This window comes from Scylla paramamosain, chromosome 34 (assembly GCF_035594125.1).
Source record: "Scylla paramamosain isolate STU-SP2022 chromosome 34, ASM3559412v1, whole genome shotgun sequence".
NCBI classification, from domain to species: Eukaryota; Metazoa; Arthropoda; class Malacostraca; order Decapoda; family Portunidae; genus Scylla; species Scylla paramamosain.
The window spans coordinates 14,509,706-14,523,239 of record NC_087184.1 but is presented as its reverse complement, the minus strand read 5'-3'; the positions used below and the strand labels follow the sequence as shown (position 1 = coordinate 14,523,239).

Genomic DNA, 13,534 nt, shown 5'->3' with positions numbered 1-13,534 from the left:
TCACGCCTCAAGAAAATATTTGAAACTCGTGATGCTAAGTAACTTTTCTGATGCTTTTTTTTTTTTTGTTGTTGTTGCTAAATTGACAATCTAGCTGCCTGTCTGTCTGTTTACCTATCTGTCTTTCTGTCTATCCATCTATCTATCTGTGTGTCTGTATTTGTCTAACTACCTAACGTACTGGCTCACTAATAGACTAACTAACTAACCATTTATACACGAGACAATGCACACACACACACACACAGGATGAAAAATAAGTTCATACTGAAGACATTTTCTCATTCACTAGAAACAGACGTATAGACAAGAATCAGTGGTAGGTAGACGTATATATAGAGTCATAGTACGATACAGAGTCGCAATCAGGGAGTGTTAGTGGTCGTGGACGAGCAAGTTGAGGCCACATTTTCCTAGAGAAATGTAGGCGTGGGGATCACCACCGTCGTGGCCGAAACCATGTTAGCCAAAAAAATCCTCTTTAACCTCTAAACGTTCCTGCAAATCCCAATCCTCCTCGAAATCTGCCGAAGCTGGGTAAAAAGGTTTGTGGCAGGGCTGCGTGGAAGAACACGGGGAGCGGCTCTGGTGCAGGAAGGGCCGCGCACAGGGCCAGCACCCCGATGAACACGATGGCTAGTATAAACTGCAGGAGACAAAGGGGTAACATGAGAGAAACAGGTATGACAAATTCACTAACGGTGAATTTTCTGCACTTAACGATATTCAGTAATCAAACATTTAAAGTTGACATGTGTAACTTCATAAATAGAGGTTTTATGGACAATGGGGAGAAGGAAAAGGGGATTCGAAGGGAAAGCGAGACAAGAAAATAACTAAACTACGTCAGGAGGGGGGTGAAAATCATAATGGTTTCTGTGGAATGCAGGAAAGAAAAAGGCAATATAAGAGAGAGATATCAACAAGAGAGAGAAAAAAAGATAAACGTATAATGAACTTAGCACAAGAGCAAGAAAACCACTACTGTAAACTGGACCAAAGAAGAAAAGTTGTATAAGAGATACGACTAAATAAAAACAAACTTTGTATGTGAGGAGAGAAAAAAATAAAATGCTACTTTGAATTGAGAAAAGAAAAAAAAATAGGATAAGAAAAACTAACGCGATAACGTAGCAACCATATTAAACTGATGAAAAAAAAAATCCTAACATAAGCTACGGATGTGAGGGATAGACTATTGTTAGTATTAAAAAAGAAAGAAAGAAAAGAAAAAAAAAAAGACCAAAGACTGGAGCAGTGGTGAGACATACCTGCTTCATCTCGTCTTGGATACTTTGTCTCTCGCTGATCGCCGCGCTGCATATATACCATGCAAACAGGAAGGGTAGGAGGGAGGAAGAGCAGCTCAACAGGATGCTTAGAAGGTTTGGGCCGCGTAAAAAGAAAAATTGAAAAAAAGGGAAAAAAAAAAAATCACAGTATTTTTCCATGGCACCGTAGTCTTGCTTTCACTCTATATATATATATATATATATATATATATATATATATATATATATATATATATATATATATATATATATATATATATATATATATATATATATATATATATATATCTGTGTGTGTGTGTGTGTGTGTGTGTGTGTGTGTAACATTTACTTAACGTTGTTTAGAAATGACTACTAATGCGAAGTATGTAATCTTAAACCTACATAAGTAGTAATCTTGAGGTAATCAGATAAACTATAGGTGACAATGCAAGCCACGACAACACATTCGAACACAAATACTAATAATACTCCTTTCCATTGTTTCAACTCTGCCGGTAAAGCAGAAAATATATAATCCCAACTCTGCAAGACAAATCTCCGCCATTTCCACCGCATAAGTAATCAAGAATCAATGAAATAAGTCATGGAAGAAGGAATCTTAATGGTGATTTTAATAAAAACAAAACATAGACTGAGAAACTAGAGTTAAGATGCGAAATAGAATGCTAAACTACGCATATAACTACTATTACTACTACTACTACTACTACTACTACTTGTAGTAGTAGTAGTACTACTCTTACTACTGCTACTCCCACTACTACTTCTCCTAGTACTCCCACTAAGGTATATCAGGATGTAATAAACCTTATCTAGTACAACACCAGGCCCGCCATACACAGGCACGCATGCACACTATGGTCTGTCCATTTTGAATGGAGCGTTTATGCGTTGTCCTCTCCTGGGATTCCCCGGCCTGCGGCGATGCCACACTTATACCAAGAAACGCCTCATGTCAGGTACTTCCTACCACAACATTAAATGGTGTTGTAGTATATATACAATGTGATGCTCTACAAAAGGCAAGTTAGTGTAATATATGTTTTTTTAATGATACTTGCATTGTTTTTTGCAAGCACCGCAATACTTCGCATCGTTTCCTCCAGGTGTCTCCTTACGTGACCGAGTACGGTCACACGGTCAAGAGTGACCAAGTTAATCCATGGTCACTCTCTCGCGCCACCAGCCAGGATGGAAGCTACTTTTCCAGTTTGCTCTCGTCACCACAGTCAGGAAAAGAGCTTACATACTCAATAAATAAATATGTTTTGGAAGAAAAGGCTAATTGGGGTTCATTACTTGACCCCTCAAGAGCTGTTACCCGATCTGCGAAAGCCACCAGCGTGCCTTGACTTTTACCTCGATGGTGGTGTGGAAAAGAGTCACAAGTGAAGAAAAAAAATATATATAATATTTTAGATTAAGGAAAATATCATATCTAAAAGGAAACTTATCACATTTAAACAAAATTCACAAAGAAGAGAGAGAGAGAGAGAGAGAGAGAGAGAGAGAGAGAGAGAGAGAGAGAGAGAGAGAGAGAGAGAGAGAGAGATGGGTGGGGGGTTGGAAGCAGCTTGATTGACTGACAGGCAGATTTGTCTCAAATTGTAATGGTTCACAGGCAAGTATATATCTCTGATAGAAATAAACTTCCATGAAATTTTGATTGTATATGCAGAGAGAGAGAGAGAGAGAGAGAGAGAGAGAGAGAGAGAGAGAGAGAGAGAGAGAGAGAGAGAGAGAGAGAGAGGGAGGTGGTGTATGTGAAGCGAGGTTATCAGCGACACATAGACTCTAATCGGATAATTGCCCAATACAAGGTTTGGCAGCGCCTCAGGTCGGGAAATCTCCGGAAAGGACAACGCCTAAAGAGCGTTGTCTGCAAGGGATGCCGTAGTAATTGATATATTCATTGCTCGAGTACCCAAGACCACTGCCCAGACCAGTGCCGAGGCTAGTCCCGATCGTCTTCACGGTGTATTCAGTGCGAAGTTTCCCTCCATACACGCCGTAACTGCTGCGGTACCCTTTGCCGTAGTATTCGTCACTCTCATCGCTCCCCAGGATTTCGTAGCGTCTACACCGGTAGTCAGACTTGGGCTCAAACTTCGGGTCGGGTTTGGGGGCTGAATCAGACTTGGCGGCAGGAGCAGGGACGGCGACAGGGCTCGGTTCGCTTCCTGCAGCAGTTAGCGCCAGGGGGACAAAAGCGATGGTGAGAAGGAGTATCTGTGTGGGGAGAGATTTGTGGTGAGGACCGTGTTCTGAAACTGAAATTATTTGATCCCTCACCTCGACTGTATCCAAAGGCCACATAAATGATTAGCAGTTTTAAGAGAGTTTCTCCAGTTATCAATGTAGAAATCTTGTTAATCTGTCACCATAAACGTAAAACCTCCCTTTAAAAAAACTTTGTCTGTGTGTGTCTCAGTGATAGTTAATCCATGTGAAGGAGTAAAGATGCACTGAAGTTTTCACTTAAAACATAAACACAAGAAGTACAAAGGTAACAAGACGTACTTATACCTGTACTTAAACTTGTATTTCAGTCTTTCCTAAGCAGGTAGCCAAGGACATTGTAGAACGTATTAGCGTGGCCACAGACCGTGCTTGTAATCCACTATTTTACAACTGTAGCATTGTAAAAGTGTTTGTGGTTTGTAAAGGTGTAATAGGGTATGACTACTTTACCGTGTATGTGTGTGTGTGTGTGTGTGTGTGTGTGTGTGTGTGTGTGTGTGTGTGTGAGAGAGAGTGAAACAGGTTGTTATGCCTCAAGAAGATATTTGAAACTCGTGATACTAAGTAACTTCTCTGATGCTTTTTTTTTTCTTTTGTTGTTGTTGCTAAATTGACAGTCTAGCTGCCTGTCTGTCTGTTTACCTATCTGTCTTTCTGTCTATCCATCTATCTATCTCTGTGTCTGTATCTGTCTAACTACCTAACGTACTGGCTCACTAACAAACTAACTAACTAACCATTTATACACGAGACAATGCACACACACAGGATGAAAAATAAGTTAATAATCAAGACATTTTCTCATTCATTAGAAACAGACGTATACACAAGAATCAGTGGTAGGTAGACGTATATATAGAGTCATAGTACGATACATAGTCGCAATCATGGAGTGTTAGTGGTCGTGGACGAGCAAGTTGAGGCCACATTTTCCTAGAGAAATGTAGGCGTAGGGATCACCACTGTCGTGGCCGAAACCATGTTAGCCAAAAAATCCTCTTTAACCTACAAAGCCTCTTGAAAATCTGAATCCTCCTCCAAATCCTGGTGTAAATCTTCCTCCAAATTGGCCGATCCTGACTAAAGAGGATTGTGGCAGGGCTGCGGGGAGGGCCACGGGGAGGGGCTCTGGTGCAGGAAGGGCCACGCACAGGGCCAGCACGCCGATGAACACGATGGCTAGTATAAACTGCAGGAGACAAAGGGGTAACATGAGAGAAACAGGTATGACAAATTCACTAACGGTGAATTTTCTGCACTTAACGATAGTCAGCAATCAAACATTTAAAGTTGACATGTGTAACTTCATAAATAGAGGTTTTATGGACAATGGGGAGAAGGAAAAGAGGATTCTTAGGGAAAGAGAGACAAGAAAATAACAAAACTACGTGAGGAGGGGGGTGAAAATCATAATGGTTTCTGTGGAATGCAAGAAAGAAAAAGGCAATATAAGAGAGAGAGATATCAACAAGAGAGAGAAAAAAAGATAAACGTATAATGAACTTAGCACAAGAGCAAGAAAACCACTACTGTAAACTGGACCAAAGAAGAAAAGTTGTATAAGAGATACGACTAAATAAAAACAAACTTTGTATGTGAGGAGAGAAAAAAATAAAATGCTACCTTGAATTGAGAAAAGAAAAAAAAAAGGATAAGAAAAACTAACGCAAAAACGTAGCAACCATATTAAACTAATGAAAAAAAAAAAAAATCCTAGCATAAGCTACGGATGTGAGGGATAGACTATTCCTAGTATTAAAAAAAAAAAAGAAAGAAAAGAAAAAAAGACGAAGACTGGAGCATTGGTGAGACATACCTGCTTCATCTCGTCTTGGATACTTTGTCTCTCCCTGATGGCCGCGCTGTATATATACCATGCAAACAGGAAGTGTAGGAGGGAGGAAGAGCAGCTCACCAGGATGCTTAGAAGGTTTAGGTCGCGTAAAAAGAGAAAATGAAAAAAAAAAGAAAAATATCGCAATATTTTTCCATGGCACCGTAGTCTTGCTTTCACTTTCGTTTTTCAACACCGGATCTTCCTACTTCCTCCTGAACCATAATTTTATTTTTGTTACTACTTCGTTTTATATATATATATATATATATATATATATATATATATATATATATATATATATATATATATATATATATATATATATATATATATATATATATATATATATATATATATATATCTGTGTGTGTGTGTGTGTGTGTGTGTGTGTGTGTGTGTGTGTGTGTGTGTGTGTAACAATTACTTAACGTTGTTTAGAAATGACTACTAATGAGAAGTATGTAATCTTAAACCTACATTAGTAGTAATCTTGAGGTAATCAGATAAACTGTAGGTGACAATGCAAGCCAGGACAACACATTCGAACACAAATACTAATAATACTCCTTTCCATTGTTTCAGCTCTGCCGGTAAAGCAGAAAATTTGTAATCCCAACTCTGTAAGACAAATCTCCGCCATTTCCACCGCATAAGTAATCAAGAATCAATGAAATAAGTCATGGAAGAAGGAATCTTAATGGTAAGTTTAAAAAAACAAAACATAGACTGAGAAACTAGAGTTAAGATGCGAAATAGAATGCTTAAACTACGCATATAACTACTACTACTACTACTACTACTACTACTACTACTACTTCTACTACTACTACTACTACTACTACTGCTACTATTACTATTGCTTCTACTACTACTACTAGTAGTACTACTCTTACTACTGCTACTCCCAATACTACTTCTCCTAGTACTCCCACTAAGGTATATCAGGATGTAATAAACCTTATCTAGTACAACACCAGGCCCGCCATACACAGGCACGCATGCACACTATGGTCTGTCCATTTTGAATGGAGCGTTTATGCGTTGTCCTCTCCTGGGATTCCCCGGCCTGCGGCGATGCCACACTTATACCAAGAAACGCCTCATGTCAGGTACTTCCTACCACAACATTAAATGGTGTTGTAGTATATATACAATGTGATGCTCTACAAAAGGCAAGTTAGTGTAATATATGTTTTTTTAATGATAATTGCATTGTTTTTTGCAAGCACCGCAATACTTCGCATCGTGTCCTCCAGGTGTCTCCTTACGTGCCCGAGTGCGGTCACACGGTCAAGAGTGACCAATTTAATCCAGGGTCACTTTCTCTCGCGCCAGGATGGAAGCTACTTTTGCAGTTTGCTCTCGTCACCACAGTCAGGAAAAGAGCTTACATACTCAATAAATAAATATGTTTTGGAGGAAAAGGCTAATTGGGGTTCATTACTTGACCCCTCAAGAGCTGTTACCCGATCTGCGAAAGCCACCAGCGTGCCTTGACTTTTACCTCGATGGTGGTGTGCAAAAGAGTCATAAGTGAAGAAAAAAAAAATTAATTTAAGGGAAATATCATATATAAATGGAAACTTATCACATTTAAACAAAATTCACAAAGGAGAGAGATAGAGAGAGAGAGAGAGAGAGAGAGAGAGAGAGAGAGAGAGAGAGAGAGAGAGAGAGAGAGAGAGGTGGTGTATGTGAAGCGAGGTTATCAGCGACACATAGACTCTAATCGGATAATTGCCCAATACAAGGTTTGGCAGCGCCTCATGTCGGGAAATCTCCGGAAAGGACAACGCCTAAAGAGCGTTGTCTGCAAGGGATGCCGTAGTAATTGATATATTCATTGCTCGAGTACCCAAGACCACTGCCCAGACCAGTGCCGAGGCTAGTCCCGATCGTCTTCACGGTGTATTCAGTGCGAAGTTTCCCTCCATACACGCCGTAACTGCTGCGGTACCCTTTGCCGTAGTATTCGTCACTCTCATCGCTCCCCAGGATTTCGTAGCGTCTACACCGGTAGTCAGACTTGGGCTCAAACTTCGGGTCGGGTTTGGGGGCTGAATCAGACTTGGCGGCAGGAGCAGGGACGGCGACAGGGCTCGGTTCGCTTCCTGCAGCAGTTAGCGCCAGGGGGACAAAAGCGATGGTGAGAAGGAGTATCTGTGTGGGGAGAGATTTGTGGTGAGGACCGTGTTCTGAAACTGAAATTATTTGATCCCTCACCTCGACTGTATCCAAAGGCCACATAAATGATTAGCAGTTTTAAGAGAGTTTCTCCAGTTATCAATGTAGAAATCTTGTTAATCTGTCACCATAAACGTAAAACCTCCCTTTAAAAAAACTTTGTCTGTGTGTGTCTCAGTGATAGTTAATCCATGTGAAGGAGTAAAGATGCACTGAAGTTTTCACTTAAAACATAAATACAAGAAGTACAAAGGTAACAAGACGTACTTATACCTGTACTTAAACTTGTATTTCAGTCTTTCCTAAGCAGGTAGCCAAGGACATTGTAGAACGTATTAGCGTGGCTACAGACCGTGCTTGTAATCCACTATTTTACAACTGTAGCATTGTAAAACTGTTTGTGGTTTGTAAAGGTGTAATACGGTATGACTACTTTACCGTGTGTGTGTGTGTGTGTGTGTGTGTGTGTGTGTGTGTGTGTGTGTGTGTGTGTGTGTGTGTGTAAAACAGGTTGTCGCGCCTCAAGAAGATATTTGAAACTCGTAATGCTAAGTAACTTCTCTGATGCTTTTTTTTTTTCTTTTGTTGTTGTTGCTAAATTGACAATCTAGCTGCCTGTCTGTCTGTTTACCTATCTGTCTTTCTGTCTATCCATCTATCTATCTTTCTATTTGTATGTGTCTAACTACCTAACGTACTGGCTCACTAACAGACTAAGTAACTAACTATTTATACACCAGACAATGCACACACACAGGGTGAAAAATAAGTTAATATTCAAGATATTTTTTTCATTCATTAGAAACAGACGTATAGACAAGAATCAGTGGTAGGTAGACGTATATATAGAGTCATAGTACTATATAGAGTCGCAATCAGGGAGTGTTAGTGGTCGTGGACGAGTAGGTTGAGGCCGCCTTGTCCAAGAGAAATGTGGGCGTGGGGAGCACCACCGCCGTGACCGAAACCATGTCAGCCAAAAATTCCTCTTCCACCTCCAAACCTTCCTCCTCGAAATCCAAATCTTCCTCTTCCTCGACCTCCAAACCTTCCTCCTCCTCGACCTCCAAACCTCCCTCCTACTCCTCGACCTCCAAACCTTCCTCCAAATATATTTCCGCGGAAGCCGGGAAATTGAGGCTCTGGCAGGGCTTCAGGGAGGGCCACTGGGAGGGGCTCTGGTGCAGGAAGGGCCGCGCACAGGGCCAGCACCCCGATGAACACGATGGCTACTATGAACTGCAGGAGACAAAGGGCAACATGAGAGACACAGGTATGAGAAACTCACTAACAGTGTATTTTCTGCACTTAACGATAGTCAATAGTCAAGCGTTTAAAGTTGAATTATGTAACTTCATAAACAGAGATTTTATGTTCTTAGGGAGAAGGAAAAGAGGATTCGTAGCAAAAGCGAGATAAGAAAATAATAAACTAAGTCAGGAGAAATTTAATAAATAGTAATGTTTTCTGTGGAATGGATGAAAGAAAAAAGGCAACATAACAGAGGCATACCAACATACCAACAAGACAGGAAAAAAAAGAAATAAATAAAAGAATAACGAACTTAGGACAAGAGTTACAAAACCATGACTGTGAAGTGGAGGAAAGAGGAAAAGTTGTATAAGAATCACTACTAAATAAAAACAAACTTGTTATGTGAAGAGAGAACAAAATAAAACGTTACTTTGTACTGAGAAAAAAAAAAAATATATAGCCTAAAAAAAAAAAAAAAACACGATAAAGGAAAAACTATCAAAAAAAAAACAAAATAAAATGCAAGAGCTACAGATGTGAAAGATACGCTGATGTCAATAGCAAAAAAAAAAAAAAAAAAAAAAAAAAGAGCACTGGTGAGACACATACCTGCTTCATCTCGGCTTGGATACCTTCTGTCTCTCGCTGACGGCCGTACTGCATATATACCAGGCTAGCAGGGAGGGTGGGAGGGAGGAACAGCAGCTCACCAGGAAGCTTAGACGCGTTAGGCAATGGAAATAGAAAAAGAAAAATAAACAAAATAAAATTGTAGTAGTTTTGCACGTCACCGTAGCCTTGTTCTGACTCTCGTTTTCTTCGCCCCCATCTTCTATTTTCCGCCTGACCGATAACTTTTGATTTTATATTTATCTAGTACTTCGTTTTATATATATATATATATATATATATATATATATATATATATATATATATATATATATATATATATATATATATATATATATATATATATATATATATATATATATATTTTTTTTTTTTTTTTTTTTTTTTTTTTTTTTTTTGTAGGAAGGGCACTGGCCAAGGGCAACAAAAATCTAATAAAAAAAAAAAATGCCCACTGAAATGCCAGTCCCATAAAAGGGTCAAAGCAGTGGTCAAAAATTGATGGATAAGTTTCTTGAAACCTCCCTCTTGAAGGAATTCAAGTCATAGGAAGGTGGAAATACAGAAGCAGGCAGGGAGTTCCAGAGTTTACCAGAGAAAGGGATGAATGATTGAGAATACCGGTTAACTCTTGCGTTAGAGAGGTGGACAGAATAGGGGTGAGAGAAAGAAGAAAGTCTTGTGGAGCGAGGCCGCGGAAGGAGGGGAGGCATGCAGTTAGCAAGATCAGAAGAGCAGTTAGCATGACAATAGCGGTAGAAGACATCTAGATATGCAATATTGTGGCGGTGAGAGAGAGGCTGAAGACAGTCAGTTAGAGGAGAGGAGTTGATGAGACGAAAAGCTTTTGATTCCACCCTCTCTAGAAGAGCAGTATGAGTGGAACCCCCCCAGACATGTGAAGCATACTCCATACATGGACGGATAAGGCCCTTGTACAGAGTTAGCAGCTGGGGGGGTAAGAAAAACTGGCGGAGACGTCTCAGAACACCTAACTTCATAGATGCTGTTTTAGCTAGAGATGAGATGTGAAGTTTCCAGTTCAGATTATAAGTAAAGGACAGACCGAGGATGTTCAGTGTAGAAGAGGGGGACAGTTGAGTGTCATTGAAGAAGAGGGGATAGTTGTCTGGAAGGTTGTGTCGATTTGATAGATGGAGGAACTGAGTTTTTGAGGCATTCAACAATACCAAGTTTGCTCTGCCCAATCAGAAATTTTGGAAAGATCAGAAGTCAGGCGTTCTGTGGTTTCCCTGCGTGATATGTTTACCTCCTGAAGGGTTGGGCGTCTATGAAAAGACGGTATATATGCTAGATTTAACCAACTATAATTTTACCTTTTTTAATTGATTTTATTCTCAAGACGGCTTACAACATTACGAAAAACCGATGCTCCACCACCACCACCACTATCATTGGTGGTGGTGGTGGTGGTGGTGGTGAATACTCTAGTGCGCCTTTGCACCCCCAAATAGGAGCTCAATTAAATTTAATGAATATATATACAATTTTTAGCGATTTTTAATATCATAATTTCAAGGTGGAATAATTTTGAAGGTAGTTTTAAGAACAAGACAAACTAGTCAAAGGTCTCTTGGTTTTTTAATGGCCTGTTTGATGGCCTTTAGAAAGTAAGATATTGATTAAAGGTCTCTGGGCTTTAAAAGGCTTGTTTGGAAACCTTCAAAGAGTAAGATATGGATTAAAGGTCTCTGGGCTTTAAAAGCCTTGCTTTATAAAGCGCTTGTTTTGGCGTCTGTAAGGAGTAAGGGATGTTGAGTAAAGGTCAGTGGATTTTAAAGGGTTTCAGTGACGGTAACGACCGTAGTCGAAGGGACGCTTGCCACCAAACCCTCTGTTCCCGTAGTCCCTGCTGCTGAAGCGTCTGTGAAGTCCCCATAAGGCTTCCCGTCCCCTAAGTAATAGGACCCAATGTTCCTCTTGGCAATGTTAAACCCGTAGCTGCCGTACACACTGTGCTGGTGTGGGGGACACACGCCCACACTCTTGCTGCCCACATTCCATGACGCGCCTCTCCTCCTTGGGACTTGACGGCCCCGGCCAGCCTCGCCTTTGTCCCCGACTTGACCCAGCCTCTGGCTGCCTACCGATCACCACGTGGAAGTGAAGTCAACCCTCATCCTTTTGTCTCCGGACGCCAGCCTTGGACGTGACCTGAGCCGGGCCAGCAACCACCTGAACCTCGGTAGTCCTTGTTCGCCTGGCGTCGGTGTCGTACATGTGACGCACTGGCTACTCACATTATTTATATTGTACAATTTTGTTTTGTTTTTTATTAATATAACGCTGCAGCATTACCACCGTGTTTCTTTGGTCACCTCTATACATAAGTACTAGTACTAGAATCTTATATATGTTATGTAGTGCAACACCAGGCCCAGCATACACAGGCACGCCCTTCACACTGGTGTCAGTGTAGCCCACAGTGCCATAGCCTCCGAAACCCTGATTGCCGTGAGTCCATGAGTGCCAAGACCCTCGTAGATGAAAGAGCCAAGGGACCCGAGGGTGGTGGTGTAAGGGATGCCGTAGTAAGTGCCATATTCATTGCTCGAGTAGCCAAGACCACTACTCAGACCAGTGCCGAGGCTGGTCCCGTCGGTCTTCACGGTGTATTTAGTGCCAAGGTTCCCTCCGTACACGCCGTAACTGCTGCCGTACTCTGTGCCGTAGTACTCGTCACTCTCATCGCCCTCCAGGCTGTCGTAGGGGCTGTACCGATACTCAGGCTTAGGCTTCGGGGTGGCCTTGGAGGCTGGGTCAAATTTGGCGGCAGGAGCAGGGGCAGGGGTGGCGACAGGGCTCGGTGATATGTAAGTAGATTAAGAATATTAGAATAAGAGTTATTTGTATGTTTAAGTTGTACAATCGTAGTTCGTTTTCTTTTTGTATGCGTCCAGCGAAAACTGAATGATAACAGGAATCTTAATGCTTTATAAGAGATTTTAATATCTTTATACTTTTGAATATTGCCACTATAGGATTCCATACCATATATTGCCCCTGGATGACCAGGGACGTCGTGTTTGTTCTTGGCTGGGGCTGTCCTTAGTGAGACGTCCACTTGTCACCAGGTTTTGTTGTGTTTTTGGCCTACCAGCATCTACGAGTACCTCTCCACGGCACCACTTTACGTACCTGTAATACATATGTCATGTAGTAATCAAGGTTGTAGCGCCATTTGCCATCCTCGTCTACGTGTCAGTCTTGAGGAGGACGGATAAGCGTAGAGGCACTTAACATTTATTGACTGAAAACAATAAACGACTACATCTTGTCTTGAAGATGGTGAGAAGGAGCTTCTGTGTGGGGAGAGATTTGTGGTGAGGACCGTGTTCTGAAACTGAAACGCTTTGCCCTCTCACCTCGACTGATTTCGAAGGCCACAAAGATGATTACCAGTCTTAAGAGGGTTTCTCCAATTATTAATGTACAAATCTTGCTAATCTGTCACTAGAAACGTAGAACCTCCCTTTAAAAAAAAAAAAAAAACTGTGTATGTGTGTGTGTCAGTGATAATTAATCCATGTTAAGGAGTAAAGATGCATAGAAATTTTCACTTAAAACATAAACACAAGAAGTACAAAGGTAACAAGACATATTTATACCTGTACTTATACTCTTATTTCAGTCTTTCCGTAGCAGGTAGCCAAGGACAATGTAGAACGTATTAGCGTGGCCACGGACCGTACTTGTAATCCTCTACTTTACGACTGTAGCATTGTAAAAGTGTTTGTGGTTTGTAAAGGTGTAATAGGGTATGACTACTTTACCGTGTGTGTGTGTGTGTGTGTGTGTGTGTGTGTGTGTTAGAGTAAAACAGGTTGTCGCGCCTCAAGAAGATATTTGAAACTCGTAATGCTAAGTAACTTCTCTGATGCTTTTTTTTTTTTTCTTTTGTTGTTGCTACATTCACAATCTAGCTGCCTGTCTGTCTGTTGCCTATTTGTCTTTCTGTCTATCCATCTATCTATCTTTCTATTTGTATGTGTCTAACTACCTAACGTACTGGCTCACTAACAGACTAAGTAACTAACTATTTATACACCAGACAATGCACACACACAGGGTG

General features: G+C 40.9%; 1 protein-coding gene and 1 long non-coding RNA gene across 2 annotated transcripts in view; one reads left to right on the top strand and one right to left on the bottom strand.

The window, feature by feature from the left end:
• The first annotated feature begins 1,762 nt into the window (after positions 1-1,762).
• LOC135090241 (uncharacterized) overlaps positions 1,763-13,534 on the top strand; it is a 24,373-nt gene continuing 12,601 nt past the window's right edge. Inside the window, exons 1-2 of the long non-coding RNA XR_010261835.1 lie at positions 1,763-1,899; positions 5,956-6,073. This is a non-coding gene — a long non-coding RNA (uncharacterized LOC135090241). The remainder of the gene's footprint in view (positions 1,900-5,955; positions 6,074-13,534) is intronic.
• LOC135090240 (nucleolin-like) lies at positions 8,334-9,514 on the bottom strand. The gene is made up of 2 exons (XM_063986779.1): positions 9,421-9,514; positions 8,334-8,796 (listed from the first exon to the last, which is right to left on the bottom strand). The coding sequence occupies exons 1-2, from the start codon at positions 9,472-9,474 to the stop codon at positions 8,530-8,532; spliced, it is 321 nt and encodes a 106-aa protein (XP_063842849.1). The 5' UTR covers positions 9,475-9,514; the 3' UTR covers positions 8,334-8,529.

Excerpts from the sequence above, each read along its gene's own strand:
- LOC135090240 (XM_063986779.1), bottom strand. The coding sequence starts at position 9,474 with ATGCAGTACGGCCGTCAGCGAGAGACAGAAGGTATCCAAGCCGAGATG. Across the intron at positions 8,797-9,420 it reads TCCAAGCCGAGATGAAGCAG|TTCATAGTAGCCATCGTGTT; the intron begins GTATGTGTCTCA and ends TGTCTCCTGCAG.